The 19,358-nt window shown below is 37.8% G+C and overlaps 1 protein-coding gene and 1 pseudogene across 4 annotated transcripts in view; one reads left to right on the top strand and one right to left on the bottom strand.

Annotated features, from left to right (window-relative positions):
* EPB41L5 (erythrocyte membrane protein band 4.1 like 5) overlaps nucleotides 1-19,358 on the bottom strand; it is a 138,939-nt gene that overhangs the window by 96,790 nt on the left and 22,791 nt on the right. For all 3 annotated transcript variants that reach the window (XM_082841829.1, XM_082841830.1, XM_082841831.1), the window contains exons 4-8: nucleotides 5,619-5,661; nucleotides 4,569-4,647; nucleotides 3,564-3,608; nucleotides 3,349-3,401; nucleotides 107-227 (exon numbers count right to left, since the gene is read on the bottom strand). In XM_082841829.1, the coding sequence (XP_082697955.1) occupies nucleotides 107-227; nucleotides 3,349-3,401; nucleotides 3,564-3,608; nucleotides 4,569-4,647; nucleotides 5,619-5,661 (341 nt within the window). The remainder of the gene's footprint in view (nucleotides 1-106; nucleotides 228-3,348; nucleotides 3,402-3,563; nucleotides 3,609-4,568; nucleotides 4,648-5,618; nucleotides 5,662-19,358) is intronic.
* LOC309963510 (large ribosomal subunit protein uL16-like) lies at nucleotides 1,242-2,833 on the top strand (annotated as a pseudogene). Its single transcript has 2 exons — nucleotides 1,242-1,248; nucleotides 1,334-2,833. The product of its transcript is annotated as a large ribosomal subunit protein uL16-like (transcript).

Here is a 19,358-nt window from a genome sequence, read left to right as displayed (position 1 = left end):
AAACAAAAAATTTGAAGATGATTATGAATATACAATGAATTCTATACCAAGCAGAGAAACAGAAGAAAACAAATAGGAAATCACTGTTGCGGTGATGTGACGGTACCTGCATTCCTTCCATTTCTCAAAAACAGCCAGCTCCATCTCTTCCGTCTGAACGGGCACAAACCTGAACTCAGACACAAGTTCAGGACTGTGCTCGGCAAGGTCGTAGTCACCAAGTTCAGCTACAAACGTAAGTTTCACAGTTATGTTTTGTTAATAAGTTTACTTCCTGCTGAATCCTTCTTCAAGACCCATTTTATTAATAAAAACTGCTAAGAAGATTAGATTCTTTCTTAAACTACAAGGCATTCATAACACCCAGACCATTCCCAAAAATAAATCTAGCTTTGACTTAAGACTTATCTGTCTGTACACACAAATCAAGCACTTGCGGTTGGTAGTGTATTTTCAATTAAATGTCTTTCTCTTAATTTATTCATATGTTATAATGTTTAGCTTTTGAAAACCTCTTTTAGACTTCCATAGAGAAATACCTTTTGATCGTATATTGAATAAACAAAAATATTAGCAATCCTTAAAAAACAATTAGCTGGCATCTGTTAAGAAGCTAATATGCACAGAACATGACATCAAATATCACTGTAAGAAATAATCACCGTCCTTCCTGGAATTTTAAATTATTAATCCCAAAGAAATAACAAAAAAAAAGTTACTAAAAAATACCTTGTGAAGGCAGCAGGAAAAGAACTGGGCAATGAACAGACATTTATGTGCCCATCTGTGGTTATCTCTGAACTGGACTTGGGGAAGGAGCGGAAACAATGATTCTAGTATTTTATTCTTTAGAAATATTTCCTTTAAAAAAATATTTTACTCTAATTAAAATATTTCCATTTTGATAAAAAATTTGGCTGTGGAAAGAAAAAGTACATGAGAACTACTTTGATCATAAAAATGGTAATAACTTATTGCTTCCTGAGCATCTAATTTACACACTAGACATATTACAGATGTACTGTCATTGAACTTCACAACAACCTTGGAAAATATTCTCACTCCTACTTCACTGCTGAAGAAAATGCTCTTCTGTCTGGATCACAAGTTCTTTAAGAAGCCCCAAACCAAATCTGCTACAAAATGTTGTTCAGGATATATACTAAAATGGTAAAGAAAAACTGAACTTGAGAGTGTGAGAAAAGTGATAAAGATTATTCTGATGAAACAGAAAATCATAAATGCGAAGCAAGGAGCTCATTTTATGAAGATGGGAGTAACACTCCAGCTGAATCACTCTTCGGGACCTTAATAGTTAGTAGGACTTGGTAAGCTACTAGACACGGGACAACGGGATGCCTAAGACGTAGTCTGAAGTTTGGAGGAATCACAACAGTGGCAGTGCCACACCCACTGTGCGGCCACATGGCGTCGGATGAGGATGAGCAGCTCTGCTCCGAAGCCCTGGAGGCTGCCCGTGTCTGTGCCAACGAGGACCAGGTGAAACGCCGGGGCAAAGATGCTGTTCACATTTGCGTGCAGCCCCACCCTTCCCACGTCATCCGCCCCAACAGGATGCTGTCCTGTGCTGGAGCTGATGGGCTCCGGACAGGTATGCAAGGGGCCTCTGGAAAGCCCAGGGCACAGTGGCCAGGGTCCACACTGGCCAAGTCACAATGTCACCCGCACCAAGCTGCAGAACAAGCAGCATGTGATCGAGGCCCTCCACAGGGCCAAGTTCAAGTTCCCTGGCCACCACAGATCCTCCTCATCTCCAAGATGTGGGGACTGACGCAGTTTAACGCGGATGAATTTGAAAGCACGGTGGCAGAGACCCAGCTCATGCCGGATGGCTGTGGGGTCGAGTACACCCCTAACCGTGGCCCCTGGACACGCAGCGGGCCCTGCCCTCGCGACAGCCTTGGCGCCGTCCCTCCTTATGTGTGCCCACCAATACATCTTACTTTCTTGTCAAACAAAAAAAGGTGCCATGGATGCAAGAGAAAAGTAGGAAAGATTTTATTCAGGGAAAAAATATGATAGGTAGGGCTAAGAGAGAATATTACACAGCCACATGCATGAATCAGACAATGGGTACTTAGTGAGCATTACTTTGAATGAGTGTTTTGTTAAATAGACAAAAAATGTATAAAAATCATATTTTCAAGAAGTGTATACTTTGGCAGTCCCAAAACTTATGAGACACAGAATATAAGAAGCAGTAAGTGGTGGAACACAGATGCTGAAAGTGACAGCTTTTCTGTAGATCTGAGAGTTTCAGAATTAACAACCTCACACAGCAATTAATAAAACAAAAAATGTGCTTTCAAGAAAAGATGCACGCAATTATACAGCGTGATCATTACAGTGCTAGAGGCACAACACTTCCAAACTACTATCTATTTGACTTTCCAGCAGATGAGAAAACGAGTTTTAGTTTGTAGACAGACTACAATTTACACTAGCGGCAAATTTTTGAAGTACAGAAATTTCCTTCAGTCACCAATCCCTCTATCGACAGAAAAATATGCTTTCTAAAATAGGAGAAGTACAAAATAAGCAAAATAATAGGTTTACCATAAAACATGAAAATTTAGTCTCATTATTATCCACACAATGGAAAATAAATACTGCTGATCTTAGAGAGACTGGGGATAATATGGAATCACCCCCAAAAAGCATAAAATTATTAATGTCTTAATAATCATTAAATATTGCTTTTATTCTAGTATATACGGATACTCCAGTCAGGATATTTCTTTCCCTTTTGTGAACAAGGACTGAAGATTATTATTTTCCCAAAACATCAATTTTTCAGAAGAGAATACCTAAGTTCAACAAATATTTGATCAGTGTAACAAGGTACAAAAGGGTAAGTTTTTCATTAATCTCACTGACTGGAAAACGCTTTTTAAAAAATTCTTAAAATAACCATCAGGAACTTTTAAATACATGCTAAGTATTTCTTTCATGGATTTATTTTTAAGGATAAGACTAAAGAAAGCAAACCAGGTGGTACAGCAACAATTTGCTCATATATCCCTGCATTCTTTTTGAAGGAAAAAAATTAGCTGAGGATCCAACTAAAACAGGTATTGAATTATCAAGTAGACTGCAATTCCTGTTTGAAAACATTATCAGATGGAAAGGGAGCAAGTAAAGACAAAGGGAAGAAAAAGAAGGCAATATCTAAAAGCAGGGAAAGGCAGAGCTGGGTCCTGACACACGTTTACACAAACCGTGGTTGTTCTTTTCTCACACATCACCTTGAGTTTCTTGAAATTCCTCAAATGCACACAAAGGAGAATTATGCTTCACTCTTAACAGGCAACATAAAAAACTGCTTACCCTGCAAGTTATAAGCTGCCAACTGAACCGCTGTATCAAAAGGACACTCCAACCTGAGAGCAGAACACAAATGTGTTAAACACGCCAGTGTCATGACCTTTGTTTTACGATAAATGGAAATAAGACATACTTTGACCATTTCTTTTTCACAATTAACTAAGAACTTATTTTTCAACTACTCAAGAAAATGTGGTTTACCTTAAACTAATACTCACTTTCCACTGAGAATATCTTGTTTTAATTGAAGAACAAATAAGTACCTAAGAAAAATAAAAGGCACAAATTTAACTAAACAGATCAATCTACCACGAAAAATAATCCTGCTCTTCTAATCTGAGAAGAAACATTCTTAATTACAAAACTTTACCCACAATAAAGTCTGTAAAGGAAAAAAGAATATGAAACAAGGGGCACTCAGTGTCAGGAGGATGGGCCAGAGTACAGGGTAGCCCCTCAAAAGAAAAGGTTTAGCAAATTACTGGGAATGAGCTCTGTGATCTGCTTCACCTTCACTGTGACGACACAGCCACCTCATACGTAAAACGATACGGCAATGTACGCATGGGTAAGAGCTCTAATCTTGTCCACTAGCAGAGTGTTCAAGAGGAACGCCTTCTAAAGGGACTCAGCAATTCAATTTTTTACTTAATAAAAATAGTATGTGTGCATGGTCATAGATATGCAATACAGAGTCCATGAATAAATACTGAGGCAAGACAAAATAAAGATAAATGTTTGTAACTTACTTAAAGTTACTGAAAACTATTCAAGCAAAATCAGGATTCAACATTTTTCAATAATCAATGGCATTTCAATAAAGAAAGTCAGGAGCCAACTTGAAACAACTCTCAGTGGCCGAAAATAGATCATTTTGAACATCAATAGACACAATATGATAATGTACTGAAGCACATCAGTCCTATTTAAAATTCATGAGTTGATAACGATACTTAAAAACAGAACTCACTGGTTACGTTTGCTTGATGCTAGAGAACCAACTGTTTGTTTTGAAAACTGGTAAATAAAGGAAAACATTCTACACTTAAAAAAATACTGCCCCAAATGAAATTATCTTGTCTGGTATCTTGTTACCAGGGGCAAAGTATCCATTTCACTAGCTGTCTGTACACTGGAAGGAACTGTAAAGGCAACCTCCCGACATCTTTAGCCAGCCTGACCAAAACTTTACGCTCGCACGCAGCTCCAGACATTGGGCTTACCGGGTTCGTTCTTCACGAAGATTATTTGGTTCTGAGGAATAAAACTTAACTCGAAGATGCAGACAATAGGGTGAACCAACTGCCATCAAAAGAAAAAAAAAAGGGAGTGTAACTTTTTCAATATGGTTATTTAAATAAGTAAGAATTTTCAGTCAGTAAATCTGTCAAAAATCTACTGAAGTGGACAGAAGGTAACAGATTGTGGTGGCAATGATTCAGGTTCCACTGTGGGCTCAATGAAGCCTAACACAATCAACAGACATTGTAAGTATACCAACCATCATGTAGCAGTGTCACATCATATCTGTCCTCCCAGGAACAGACAGCTCCAGATTAAGTCTAATAGTTCAGCGCCAAATACGCTGAATGAAAAAGTCTTGACTATGCACTCTGACAGCCCTAAAAACCTGCCGAGCTCTGTTTCTCAAGAGCAAGGAGGGACGCCTGTTATTCACTGCGCGTGGCAAGTCAGCCCACATCCTTTCCAATCCACTTCACCAACCTCTACATTCTCAGAAGCCCCATTACTTTGTAAAAAGAGTTGAGGTGCCCTAAGAATCTCTGTTACTACAGAAAACATGATGGATTATGGACTGGACACTGGTATTGTCCCCTGACTATCGCTAGCAACAATACTGACATTTTATGTGAATGACTTCTTTTCATTATTCTTAATTAAAAAAAAAGTTACAGCCTTAAATTCTCAAAATATTTTCTAGAGCAGGGCAGACACCAAACAGAAAAATTCCAATATAAGTAATTACTAAAGAAAAGTTAAGCATCTCATGGGAACTCACATCTCATTTCCAAACTGCAAGCCTTTCTCCTGGAAACAAACTGTAAGGCACTTGAATCTAGATTACCATCAACCCTACATAATTTACAGGGTGGGTCAGTATATTGGATTGAAATTATTTTTAGAAAGTGGAGATGCTAAGAAACTCATTGGAAACATGATTTCTTATGTCCCTACTACGAGAAATCAGTTTCTAACATACAATTATATATAATTCGATTTCCAATTTTTTTCACAATTTTTTCAACACTTACTTTTTACTTGCTTTTTGATGCTTTTTGTACCATCCAACCAATGCTGAAAACAAAAACAAAAAGTTAGCTCTTAAGCAGATGAGAGAACTTAACATTTTAATCACGAAAAGTTAACTTTCATCATGCTTTTGCTGATAACGATACAGAAATATTTCACAAGAGAAAAACAAATGTGAGACTGAAAACTGGAGAGCAGGGGAGTGTTAATCTGGCCAGAATCCACAGCAAGCTTATGACACATATAAACAACAACAACAAAAAACCCTAAAACCAGATATATGACTTCTTAAACCATCTCCTCTGCTCTCTCAGTAACAAGGATGATATTCTAAATTTTGCCCTCAGTTTTTCTCACTGTTCCCCAAAAGATGACTCTTTCAAAACTGATAAAATTAGAAGTATCCTCATATTCTAGTACTTGGTTCATTCTTGTAATAAAAATGTGAGATTTATTAACAGATCATAACCACAAATTAGGTGAAATAACAATGTCACTTATGTTTTACAAAATAGGTACTACTCAGAGTAGTAGTCTCTGAAAGAGCTTACACAATAAAATTAGATCTATCTCATAACTAAGGCCCTATCTATTAAATAAGCAGTCTTTGCTCCTCTGCTTTACAAATAAAAAAAGGTAACATTGTGATTAGCAGACTTCTGGTTTCAACAGTAACAGCCTTTTCTGACTTCTGTAACCTCTTCACTCTGAAATGCCCAAAAACACAAACAGACCTAAGAACCGATTCCAGAGACTTACACTGATAAACCACTCCCAGCTCACTTCTCACTATTAATCCCTTTACACCAAGTCCTAACAGGGACAGGACGCACTCATCGCACTAAGATACACATGACTGTGTTCTCTTCAGCATGCTTACAATTCCAAGCACCCTAAACCAAAGGAGTGCTCTTGTGCTACAGCTCACAGAGCTAAGGAATCCAGTCTCAGAAACCCAGACAGGCAAAGTGTGGGTAAACAAGGCTGCATTGTTAACAGACTTGTAACCATTTGCTTTTCTTGCCAATTATTTGCCTAGCCTCTTCTCTCCATTCTCTGCCAAGATCCAAAAGTGAAATTCACAGAACTACCAGTGTGCCAGCAAAGTACCTCTGCGTGTGGACACAAGATGGTCAGTAAACATTTCCAAAGGCAATTAAATACAGTGCAGTATCTCCTCTGGATTCCAAGTGTGCAGGCTACTCAGTCAGCCATCTCTCATCTTTCAATAAATGCAGTCGGACATCTACTTTTAAGCATATTTTAATCTGGCAACTATTCAGTTTTACACATCTTTCCATTAATACAATGTTTGGCCAGCCACTAGGCAGAACATAATTCAATCTATCAGCTGGAAAGAGTTCAACTAGGACAGTGAAAAGTTCACCCATCATTGCCAAGCCCAGGAATCTACTATACAAAAACCCCAGACTTAGTTGTGCAAAATACCTACTACAGCCTAATGCCAATCACACACTGGGTATGAGATAAATTTTGCTTATATGCCCTAGATCGTTTTCTCCCCACAACCATGGATCTGGGAGTTGCTCTATCTTCAGGCTTCATCTATTATACTGCAGTGAATTCGGAAGTGAATGCTGGTCACCCAGGCATCTCATGCAGCCACAGTTAGGGAGACTCTCATTCACCATAATGAACACAAATGAGCACACACCTTCTGAGAGGCAATCTGACTATGCCTTTAAAATAACTATGTGCCTTTGACTCAGCAGTTCTGCATCTAGAAACCATTATGGATGATTTAACCCACAAGGAATTATATCAGAGAAAAGAAAGAAATCTGTATATCCAGCAATAGTGAACTGGTTAAATAAAGTATTTCAACATTATAGAACTGTGCAACAATGAAAAATAATGAAAGTAAAAGTAGTTAAGAATCTGGAAAATTATTTATAGTATACTGTTAAAATTGTTTTTTTGTTTTTTGGGGTTTTTCTTTCTTATTTTTTAAATTTTTTGGCTGCATTGGGTCTTCGTTGTTGCGCACAGGCTTTCTGTAGTTGTGGCGAGCGGGGGCTACTCTTCATTGCGGTGCGAGGGCTTCTCATTGCAGTGGCTTCTCTTGTTGCGGAGCATGGGCTCTAGGTGCACGGGCTTCAGTAGTTGTGGCGTGCGTGCTCAGTAGTTGTGGCTCGTCAGCTTAGTTGCTCCGTGGCACGTGGGATCTTCCCGGACCAAGCCTCAAAACTGTGTCCCCTTCACGGGCAGGTGGATTCTTAACCACTGCACCACCAGGGAAGTCCCATTAAAATTGTTAAAGGCAAATTACAACATATTATAAATTGTTTTTTCAAAATGTACAAATTTGTACATTTTGATCCTTGAACAAAGGGGCTGAACTTTGCAGGTCCACTGATACGTGGATTTTTTTCACTAAAACATGCACTACAGCACCACACAATCCTCAGTTGGTTGAATTCACAGATGCAGAACCCCAGATATAGAAGGCCAACTATAGAAGTTATACGCTGATTTTCAACTGCATCCCTAACCCCACACTGGTCATGGGTCCACTGCACATAAAAGCATGCCTTTTGGGCTTCCCTGGTGGCGCAATGGTTAAGAATCCGCCTGCCAATGCAGGGGACACGGGTTCAAGCCCTGGCCTGGGAAGATCCCACATGCCATGGAGCAACTAAGCCCATGTGCCACAACTACTGAGCCCACGTGCGACAACTACTGAGCCCAGGCGCCTAGAGCCCGTGCTCCGCAACAAGAGAAGCCATCACAGTGAGAAGCCCGCGCACCACACCGAAGAGTAGCCCCCGCTCGCAACTAGAGAAAGCCCGCGCACAGCAATGAAGACCCAACACAGCCAAAAATTAATTAATTAATTTTTAAAAATGCCTTTTCTTTTGGACTGAGGCAATCTATTACAAAGCAGTAAGAGATGGTACAGCTAGGTGGCTGAGACTGCTGGTGATCATTTTTCTTTGTGTTTTCCTGTATTTTCAACTTAGTCTACAACAAGCACACTCTTACTTAAAACAATAATCATGGACCCCCTTATTTTAATATTTCATATGAGTAATATATTCATGTGGCTTAATTTTTTGGTAATATTAAAAGGTATATGGTCAACAGTCCCTCCAACCCCTGCAATACCAACTTCTATCATCATATGCACCACTCCCCACCCACCAAGATATTTACTGGTTTCTGATTCCTTCCAGAGTTTCTTCAAACAAAGAAAAGAAAAAAATTGTGTGTGTTGGTAAAGAGTAAAGAAATTAATAATGGGCTGAAAATCAACAGGCTAAATATAAATTTTGACAGAATAAATTTAAGGGATATTGAGAAGGAAACATTAATATAAGACAGACCAATACTATTTCAATAACAACTTAGTCTTTCTTAGACAGTTGTGACAAATTCCTTCCAGTTTAAGAACATTTAGGGCCAGTCTCATAAATGGACCTTTAATCTCTACTTTGTGCCCTAATGCTCTAAGAAGCACATTAAACATACAATCATCCTGGTGAGACAAAGGATCAGAGTTTTCTTCCAAGCAGGCATTTTAGTCTCTTTTCTACCTGCATGTAATAGTTTCTACACTCCGCACTCCCTTAAGACAACCCAAAACTCAGATAAAGCATCAAGCACAGTTTAAAGTAAAATTTAGGAGCTGGGGGAATTCCTGGTGACGTTCTGGGAAAGGTCTGAGTTCATGTTTGCATATCCTCTAGTCTGTTTTCTTTCATCTCCTCCACATTCCAAGCCCAGGGACTGGAAAATTCAGAGCTCAGAGACAGGCACTGATAGTATTTTCCTTGAATCTTTAGGAGTTGAGTTTAAATTACAGCAGAAGATAAAAGTGAGAGCATGCAGACATAGACTCCTGGATGTACAGTGTGGAACTAATACGGCTCTCTTTCCTCATGGACATTAAAAAGGAAACAAACTCCCTTCTAATTACCTAAAGTTTGGTTGATAAAATTAGAATTCAAAGGATATGGGAAGCTACATTTCTTTCCATCCTATTGAGCTAGGCATGAAAGAACAATTACTTACTTGTGTGTCTTAAAATATACATAATAATCACAAACATAACAACAGGTATTACTAAACTAAACAAAGAAATCACCTAGGGAGCTTCCAAAACACGAATAAACACACACCCTTATCCAGGCCCTATAGCCAGTCTGTAAACAGCTCTTCAAATGAATGATTTCTGACTTCTAATGCCCACATGACTCCACTGCTTCTGCTCAAAGAGCAAAGAGCTTATGGCAGACAAATGTTAACCATCTTTCCAAACAACTGCCTCTGCAAAAAATATTTCTCCTGTGAGGAGTAGAGGCTCATGCTCTGCATTAAAGGATTATTTTAAAGCAAATTTTAACACTTTAAACAATCAACAAATGTTAAAAATCAATGAATGCCATGAAAACAGAAGATCAATCTAACTGAAAACACTTCAATTTACTCTAGGTTCCATTATAAATTCTACCTGGCTGATTACTTTTTTGGCGTTAAAATTCTGTGTTATAAGACATTCCAAATGAAGCCTTAGACGAGCCATTAAAATATATTTTCCACTGTATCTTTCTGTGTATTATTAGTATGCCTTCTTAGGACTCTTAAAGTCAAATTTAAAATGGAAATGTAGATGAGTTAGGTAGCTTATACATTCACTCTCTGGAAATACAGCACATAATCTATTTTGGAAATACACTTTTTTGAAAAAAAAATACATGTGCAAATATATGTGCCTGTGTGCGTGTCACAATATAGAATACATACATATGTATATTTAACATATAGGTTATTTCTATATATTTTTCACTCCCCACTACTTTATCGACCCTATTGTTTGTGTTAAGTTCTCAGTAACAATCCAAAAATCCAAATCAGCTGCCAACAGTGATCATTTCACCTCCTTCTTTCCAACGTTTATAACTCCTATAACTGCATTTGCTGCTACTTCTGTTATGAAATTTAATAGCAGTGGTAATAAGGGGCATCTCTGTCTCCTGCCTGTCTGTAGTAGGAATGCTTCTGTTGTTAGTTTCTCTATTAATGTAAAGTTGTTTGTCTGTTGTACTTTAATCACCAAAAATCTGTACAGAAGTTGAGCAAAGCCCTTGAGCAACTACCAGGTCTGTTCTCACAGGTGTCGCCTGCTGGGCCACCTGTCTGCCGAAGACCTACCATCACCCTGGAGACGGGCGCAGCTTCCAAAACTAGGCTAGATCTACGCAGGGAGAAGGGAGGTCAATTCTGTACAGGCCAAAGTCCATGAGGTTTATTCAAGGGGTTCTGGGGCCAGGAAGAGGCTCCAAAGGTCACTGAACCCACACGAAAGGAAGTCGAGAGTGGAGTATTATCTGCCCAACCTCAGATGAGGCAAACACAGCTCACCACATCACACCCGCAGTGCCAGGAACAAGGCCTGCCCCTTCCCCTGGCTCAGGGATCTAGGACCCGCCACGGAGGGTCCACTCTTGCTGTCTCCAGCTGTGCACTTGCATAGTATTTCCCCAGTGTTCCACCAGACGACTAAAATGTTGTCTACCTCTCAGCTTTGGATTCAACATCTCATTTCCATCTGCACTCAGTGTTGTCTAAACTAAATGCCATAAACTTCAAGTAATCAAGTTACTTCTCTTACTTTCTTCTGTGGTAGAGATTTGAGTGTCAATCTTTTCTGAATGTAGTTTCACTTAAGTGTATGATGAAGCAGTTAACAGCATAAATGAAGGGTTAGGTAGCCTGCTCAGAAGTGGCACACATCAGACTTATATTCTACTGCCAAGAGCAAGTCACGTGGTCAAAACCTAGCACCAACTAAGCAAGAAAGTATCATCCTCTTAACAGCAAAGGCAGGAGACGATCCCATGATATACAATACAACATCTGATGAATTATAATGACTGATATTGAATCATCCATGCATTTCTGAGAATAAACTCCACCTGATCATAATGTATCATTTATACTTTTAATAGGCTGCTGAACATAGTGTGCTGGTATTTTATTTAGGATTTTTTACATAAAGAACAAGAGAAGTTTAATATATCAATATATATACATATATATGTATATATATAATGAACCAATACAAGCTATCAAATTGATTTAAGGAAAAGGCAAAAAATAATTACTATTGTGTTTTTTCCTTCTTTTCCGAGGATTATGAGAAATGCTACCTATGTTTCCCTTTACTGAACATAAGTGTCTACAATCTAGGTGACTCATTCTTTTTTAAAAACTTGACTGGGCCAGTTAAAATTCTAAGCTCTAAATATGAAGTTTGAGAAACTTCATTAACCAGAGGTCACAAACGTATAGATAGATCAGAGGATTAAATCTTGGCCAAAACATATTTTGTTTGGTCCATACTATACTTTTCAAATTCTTTAAAAATTTTTTATTATGCAATGTTCACAGGAAGCTGCAAGAGGTCCTATCTTCCCCTTCGTCCCCCAGTGCTCACATCTTACACAATTATAGTACAATATTAAAATCAGGAGACTCACGTTGGTACAACGTGCATACACAGTTCTATGTCACTTTATCACACAGCTAGAGTCCTGAACTGATGCCACAACCAAGATAAAGAAACATTCCACTAGCACCAAGAGCTCTCAGGTAATACTCCTCTACAGACACACCTCTCCCACCTTCAACATCCCTAAACCTCAGCAACCGTTAATTTGATCTCTCTCTCTCTAATTTTGTTGAGAGTGTTACATAAATGGAAGTATACAGCATATGACCTTTTGAGATTGGCTGTTTTTATTCAACATACTGCCCTTGAAACCCATCCAAGTTGTGTGTGTCAACAGATTTTTGTTTTCTATTGCTGAGTAGTATTCCAAGGTATGAATGTGTCACAGTTGGTTTAATCATTAACCTACTGTAGGACACTGGTTTTTTTCAAGTTTTTTGCTATTACTAATAAAGTCACGAACAATCATGCACAGGTTTTTGTGAAGACATAAGTCTTCATTTCTCTAGGATAAATGACCATATATACGATTGTTGAGTCACATGCAAATGTAAGTTTGGCTTTTTTAAGAAGCTGCCAGACTATTTTCCATGGCAGCTGAACCGTTCTGACGCTCCCCAAAGCAGTGTATGAGAGATCCAGTTGCCCCACATCGTCCCCAGCATCTGGAGTTGTCACAATGTTTTATTTCAGCTGTTCTCACAGGTGTACCGTGATGACAGCTCCCCAAGGTCTTATTTTGCATTTCCCTGATGTCTAGGGATGTCGAACTTTTTTGTGTGTGTTTACTTGCCATCTGTATATCCTCTTTGGTGAAATGTCTCTTCATGTCTTTGGTTCACTTTTCTAACTGGATTATTTGTTTTCTAAATGTTGAGTTTAGGAGTTCTTTATATACACTAGATATGAGTTCTTTGTCAGATATGTGGTTTGCGAATATTTTCTCCCCATCCATAGCTTGGCGCTTTTGATCCTTTTAAGAGGGCCTTTCCCAGAGCAAAACGTTGTAATTTTTATAAAATTCATCTTATCGGTTTTTAAAAAATGGATCATGTTTTTGGTGTCACGTCTCATAAATCTCCAATCCTAGGTCTCAAAGATTTTCTGCTATGTATTTCTAAGCTTATAGTTTTACATCTTATGTTTACATACACCATCTATTTTTGAGTTAATTTTTGTATAGGTATGAGGTTTAGGCCAGGGTTCATTTTTTCACCTGATATCCAGTTGATCCAGCACCATTATTAACACTACTCTTCTTTCACTGAACTTCTCTGGAATCTTTGTCAAAAATCAGCTGGCCACAGCCATGCACTGCTTCTTCTGAGCTCCCCATTTTGTGCCACTGATCTGCATGTCTGAGGTTCTGCCAACGCCATGCGGTCCTGTTTACGGCAGTTGTAACTCTTCAAGTTGAGCAGAGCAAGTACTCTCACTACTTTTCTTTTTCGAAATGGTTTTTTAGCTATTCTAGAGCCTCTGCCTTTCCATATAAGTTTTAAAATAATTTTGTCTGTATCTATAAAGGATTTTCTGGAATTCTGATACAAACTGCATTAAATTTGTATATTAATTAGGGAAAAACAGATAACTTTGCTGAGTCTTCTAATCCATGCACACAGCATGTCTCTCAATTTATTTAGCTCTTTTTTGATTTCTTCCATCAGCCACTCTATTTTTTAAAATTTAACCACTGTTTTTAAAAAATGAAAGATTTATTCTAAAGATCTGGATTTCCAGCTTCTCTTGAAATACCTGAAGATCCAGCAATGCTATCTGGCAACAAATGGCTAGAGCTAGGTGGTACCTGCCCCTCTGCCTCCTTTTTGCAGGCAAAAGTGATATGCTCCCTACTTCACCACAATTCCTCTACCAATCAATGTGTCAGCTACAATTTATCACGGTGCTGTCTTTTTCTGTCTCTGTATCTATCAAAAATGAGAAAAGAAACCATACCAAGCATGTAGTATGATTCAAAAAAAGAGAAAAACCATACTTCTTCTTGGAAATAAATAACACTCCCATGTCTTTAATATGCATGCCATCTCGCTTCCCTTTTGTTCTCCTGATTCCTGTAGCTTTTTGATTTTAAGACTGAATATTATTCCTTCAAAATAAATCATACAAGGCTTCCCTGGTGGCGCAGTGGTTGAGAGTCCACCTGCCGATGCAGGGGACACGGGTTCGTGCCCCGTTCCGGGAGGATCCCGCATGCCGCAAAGCGGCTGGGCCCGTGAAGCCATGGCCGCTGAGCCTGCGCGTCCGGAGCCTGTGCTCCGCAACGGGAGAGGTCACAACAGTGAGAGGCCCGCGTAACGCAAAAAAAACAAAAACAAAAACAAAATAAATCATACACGTTCTCTAGCAAATCGTTATAGTTAATTCCAATTAACAATTCTGCAAATTCTTATTGTACTAACCTAAAACCACACAGTATCAAAAGAAGAATTCCTTCTTGCCTGGCTTAAGATATATTACTTCCATGCTGGAAAGTTCTATTGTACAAGAAAATTACCCCAAATCACCCTTTTTTAAAAAACCATTGATGTATACAGTTCTGCTGCCATAAGGCAACTCTTTACACATCCTGTTATTTCTATGAGAGAGTTTCCCAAAATCCTTCATCAAGAAGGAAGGATTCATTAAATTACCATAAAGTTTTTTGCAGAGTCATACAATGAGATTTAATAACAAGGTTTCACCAACAGTATAAAAGATAATAAATTTTCAAAAACAATATTATCATAAAGACTTGAAGAAAAAGCATGCAAATGAATACCATCATCTGTTTTTCCTTAAGCCACAGGTTGTTTATTTGCTAAAGAAGAGTTATTACTAAATAAGAGTCCATAGGTGGGCTTCTGGAATACCTGAATTACCTATACATGTGCACGGAATGTTATATGTACGTGCCTTTTTCTAGGGAAAGCATCCATAGATTTTGTCATCATAACTCAAGGTTTAAGATCATCACTGGACTATATAAAATGATACTAAATTAAGTTTAGATTTGAAAATAGAAACAGGGCAGTATTGTGCAGTCAACTAAAAACAAGGGTAACCATATATCCTAGTATGCCAGAATAATCCTGGTTTAGGCCTACTATCCCAACCTCTCCATCCAGTAAGTCCACCTCTGGCACTCTACAGTGGCCTGGTTTAAAAAGTGAAGAAACAAACAGAAAATTTGAATATAACTATAACAAGTAAAGAGATTGAGTCACTAATCAAAAAACTTCCCAGAAAAGCCCAGGCCCCAGATGGCTTCACTGGTGAATTCTACCAAGTGTTGAAATAAGAATGAACACCAATCCTTCGTGAGAGCTTCCAAAAAATAGACGAGAGAAGACTTTCCAATTCATTCTGAATGAAACCAGACAAAGATATTGCAAGGGGGAAAAAACAAAAAAAACTATAGACCAATATTCCTTATGAATATGGACTTCAAAATCCTCAACAAAATCAAATCAAGCAACATATGTAAAGGATTATATGCCATGACCAAGTGAAATTTATCCCAGAAATGCAAGAAAGGTTCAACACACCAACAAAAATGTCAATGTAATACATCATATTAATAGAATACAGGAAGTATACCATATGATCTCAATAGATGCAGAAAAAGCATTTAACAAAACCCAACACCCTTTCTCGATAAAAACATGCAAATAGGAATAGAAGAGACCTTCTTCAAAATGATAAAGGGCACCTATAAAAACTCCCACAGGTAACATCATACTTGATTGGTGAAAGACTTAACGCTTTTCCCCTAAGATCAAGAATAAGACAAGAATGTCCACCTTTACCACTTCTATTCAACACTTTGGTAAAGGTTCTAGACAGGGCACTTAGGCAAGAAAAAGAGATAAAAGAAAAAGAAATAAAAGGCATTCAGATTCAAAAGGAAGAAGTAAAACTTACCTCTTTTTGCCGATGACATGATCTTATACTTAAAACACATAAAAACGAATACATAAGTTCAGCAAGGTTGCAAGATACAAGATACATATGTGAAAATGAATTCTATATACTAGAATCCAAACAAAATACAAAAATGATATCAAGAAAATCACATATTACAATAGCATCAAAGGAATAAGAGTAAGTTTAACCAAGAAGGTGAAAGACATGTAAACTGAAACTTTAAAACACTGTTTTAAGAAATATAAAGACCTAATACATGGAAAGACATTCCGTGGTCATGTATAATACTTAACATTGTTAAGATGATGATACTTCCCAAATGGATATACAGATTCAATGCAACTCTGGTCAAAACTCCAATTGCCTGATTCACAGAAAGATAGACAAGATGAAAAGGCAGAGGGCTATGTACCAGATGAAGGAACAAGATAAAACCCCAGAAAAACAACTAACTGAAGTGGAGATAGGCAACCTTCCAGAAAAAGAATAAAGAATAATGATAGCAAAGAGGATCCAGGACCTCGGAAAAAGAATGGAGGCAAAGATCGAGAAGATGCAAGAAATATTTAACAATGACCTAGAAGAATTAAGGAACAAACAAACAGAGATGAACAATACAATAACTGAAATGAAAACCACATTAGAAGAAATCAATGGCAGAATAACTGAGGCAGAAGAACAGATAAGTGACCTGGAAGACAGAATGGTGGAATTCACTGCTGCAGAACAGAATAAAGAAAAAAGAATGAAAAGAAATGAAGACAGCCTAAGAGACCTCTGCGACAACATTAAACGCAACAACATTCGCATTATAGGGGTCCCAGAAGAGGAAGAGAGAGAGAAAGGACTCCAGAAAATATGTGAAGAGATTTTAGTCAAAAACTTCCCTAACATGGGAAAGGAAACAGCCACCCAAGTCCAGGAAGTGCAGAGAGTCCCATACGGGATAAACCCAAGGAGAAACACGCCAAGACACACAGTAATCAAACTGGCAAAAATTAAAGACGAATGAAAATTATTGAAAGCAGCAAGGGAAAAACCACAAGTAATATACAAGGGAACTCCCATAAGGCTAACAGCTGATTTCGCAGCAGAAACTCTACAAGCCAGAAGGAAGTGGCAAGATATACTTAACGTGATGAAAGAGAAGAACCTACAACCAAGATTACTCTACCCAGCAAGGATCTCATTCAGATTCCATGGAGAAATCTAAAGCTTTACAGAAAAGCAAAAGCTAAGAGAATTCAGCACCACCAAACCAGCTGTACAACAAATGCTAAAGGAACTTCTCTAAGTGGGAAACACAAGAGACGAAAAGGACCTACAAAAACAAACCCAAAACAATTAAGAAAATGGTAATAGGAACATACATACTGATAATTACCTTAAACGTGAATTGATTAAATGCTCCAACAAAAAGACACTGGCTTGCTGACTGGATACAAAAACAAGAGCCATATAAATGCTGCTTACAAGAGACCCACTTCAGACCTAGGGACACATAAAGACTGAAAGTGAGGGGATGGAAAAAGACATTCCATGCAAATGGAAATCGAAAGAAAGCTGGAGTAGCAATACTCATATCAGATAAAATAGACTTTAAAAAAAAGAATGTTACAAAACACAAGGAGGACACTACATAATGATCAAGGGATCAATCCAAGAAGAAGATATAACAATTATAAATATATATGCACCTCAATACATAAGGCAACTGCTAACAGCTATAAAAAAGGAAATCGACAGTAACACACACAATAATAGTGGAGGACTTTAATACCTCACTTACACCAATAAACAGATCATCCAAACAGAAAATTAATAAGGAAACACAAGCTATAAATGACACAACAGACCAGATAGATTTAATTGATATTTATAAGACATTCCATCCAAAAATGGCAGATTACACTTTCTTCCCAAGTGTACATGGAACATTCTCCAGGATAGATCACATCTTGGGTCACAAATCAAGCCTCAGTAAATTTAAGAAAATTGAAATCATATCAAGCATCTTTTCTGACCACAACGCTATGAGATTAGAAATGAATTACAGGAAGAAAAAAGTAAAAGCCACACACACATGGAGGCTAAACAATACGTTACTAAATAACCAAGAGATCACTGAAGAAATCAAAGAGGAAATCAAAAAATACCTAGAGACAAATGACAATGAAAACACGACGACCAAAACCTACGAGATGCAGCAAAAGCAGTTCTAAGAGGGAAGTTTATAGCAATATTATCCTAACTCAAGAAACGAGAAAAATCTCAAATAAACAGTCTAACTTTACACCTAAAGGAACTAGAGAAAGGACAAACAAAACCCAAGGTTCACAGAATGAAAGAAATCATAAAGATCAGATCAGAAATAAATGAAATAGAAACAAAGAAAACAATACCAAAGATCAATAAAACTAAAAGCTGGTTCTTGGAGAAGATAACCAAAATTGATAAACCATTAGCCAAACTCATCAAGAGGGAAGAGGACTCAAATCAATAAAATTAGAAATGAAAAAGGAGAAGTTAAAACAGACACCGCAGAAATACAAAGCATCCTAAGAGACTACTACAATCAACTCTATGCCAAAAAAATGGACAACCTGGAAGAAATGGACAAATTCTTAGAAAGGTACAACTTTCCGAGACTGAACCAGGAAGAAATAGAAAATATAAACAGACCAATCACAAGTAATTAAATTGAAACTGTGATTAAAAATCTTCCAAGAAACAAAAGTCCAGGACCAGATGGCTTCTTCACAGGCGAATTCTATCAAACATTTAGAGAAGAGCTAACACCCATCCTTCTCAAACTCTTCCAAAAATCTGCAGAGGAACGAACACTCCCAAACTCATTCTATGAGGCCACCATCACCCTGATACCAAAACCAAACAAAGATACTACAAAAAAAGAAAATTAGAGACCAATATCACTGATGAATATAGATGCAAAAATCCTCAACAAAGTATTAGCAAACAGAATCCAACAACACATTAAAAAGATCATACACCATGATCAAGTGGGGTTTATCCCAGGGATGCAAGGATTCTTCAGTATATGCAAATCAATCAATGTAATACACCGTATTAACGAACTGAAGAAGAAAAACCATATGATCATCTCAATAGATGCAGAAAAAGCTTTTGACAACATTCAACACCCACTTATGATAAAAACTCTCCAGAATGTGGGCACAGAGGGTACCTACCTCAACATAATAAAGGCCATATACGACAAACCCACAGCAAACATCATTCTCAATGGTGAAAAACTGAAAGCATTTTCTCTAAGATCAGGAATAAGACAAGGATGTCCACTCTCGCCACTTGTACTCAACATAGTTTT

This window comes from Leucopleurus acutus, assembly GCF_964270905.1.
Source record: "Leucopleurus acutus genome assembly, chromosome: 6".
Taxonomy (NCBI): domain Eukaryota; kingdom Metazoa; phylum Chordata; class Mammalia; order Artiodactyla; family Delphinidae; genus Leucopleurus; species Leucopleurus acutus.
This window is presented reverse-complemented; position numbering and strand designations above follow the sequence as displayed.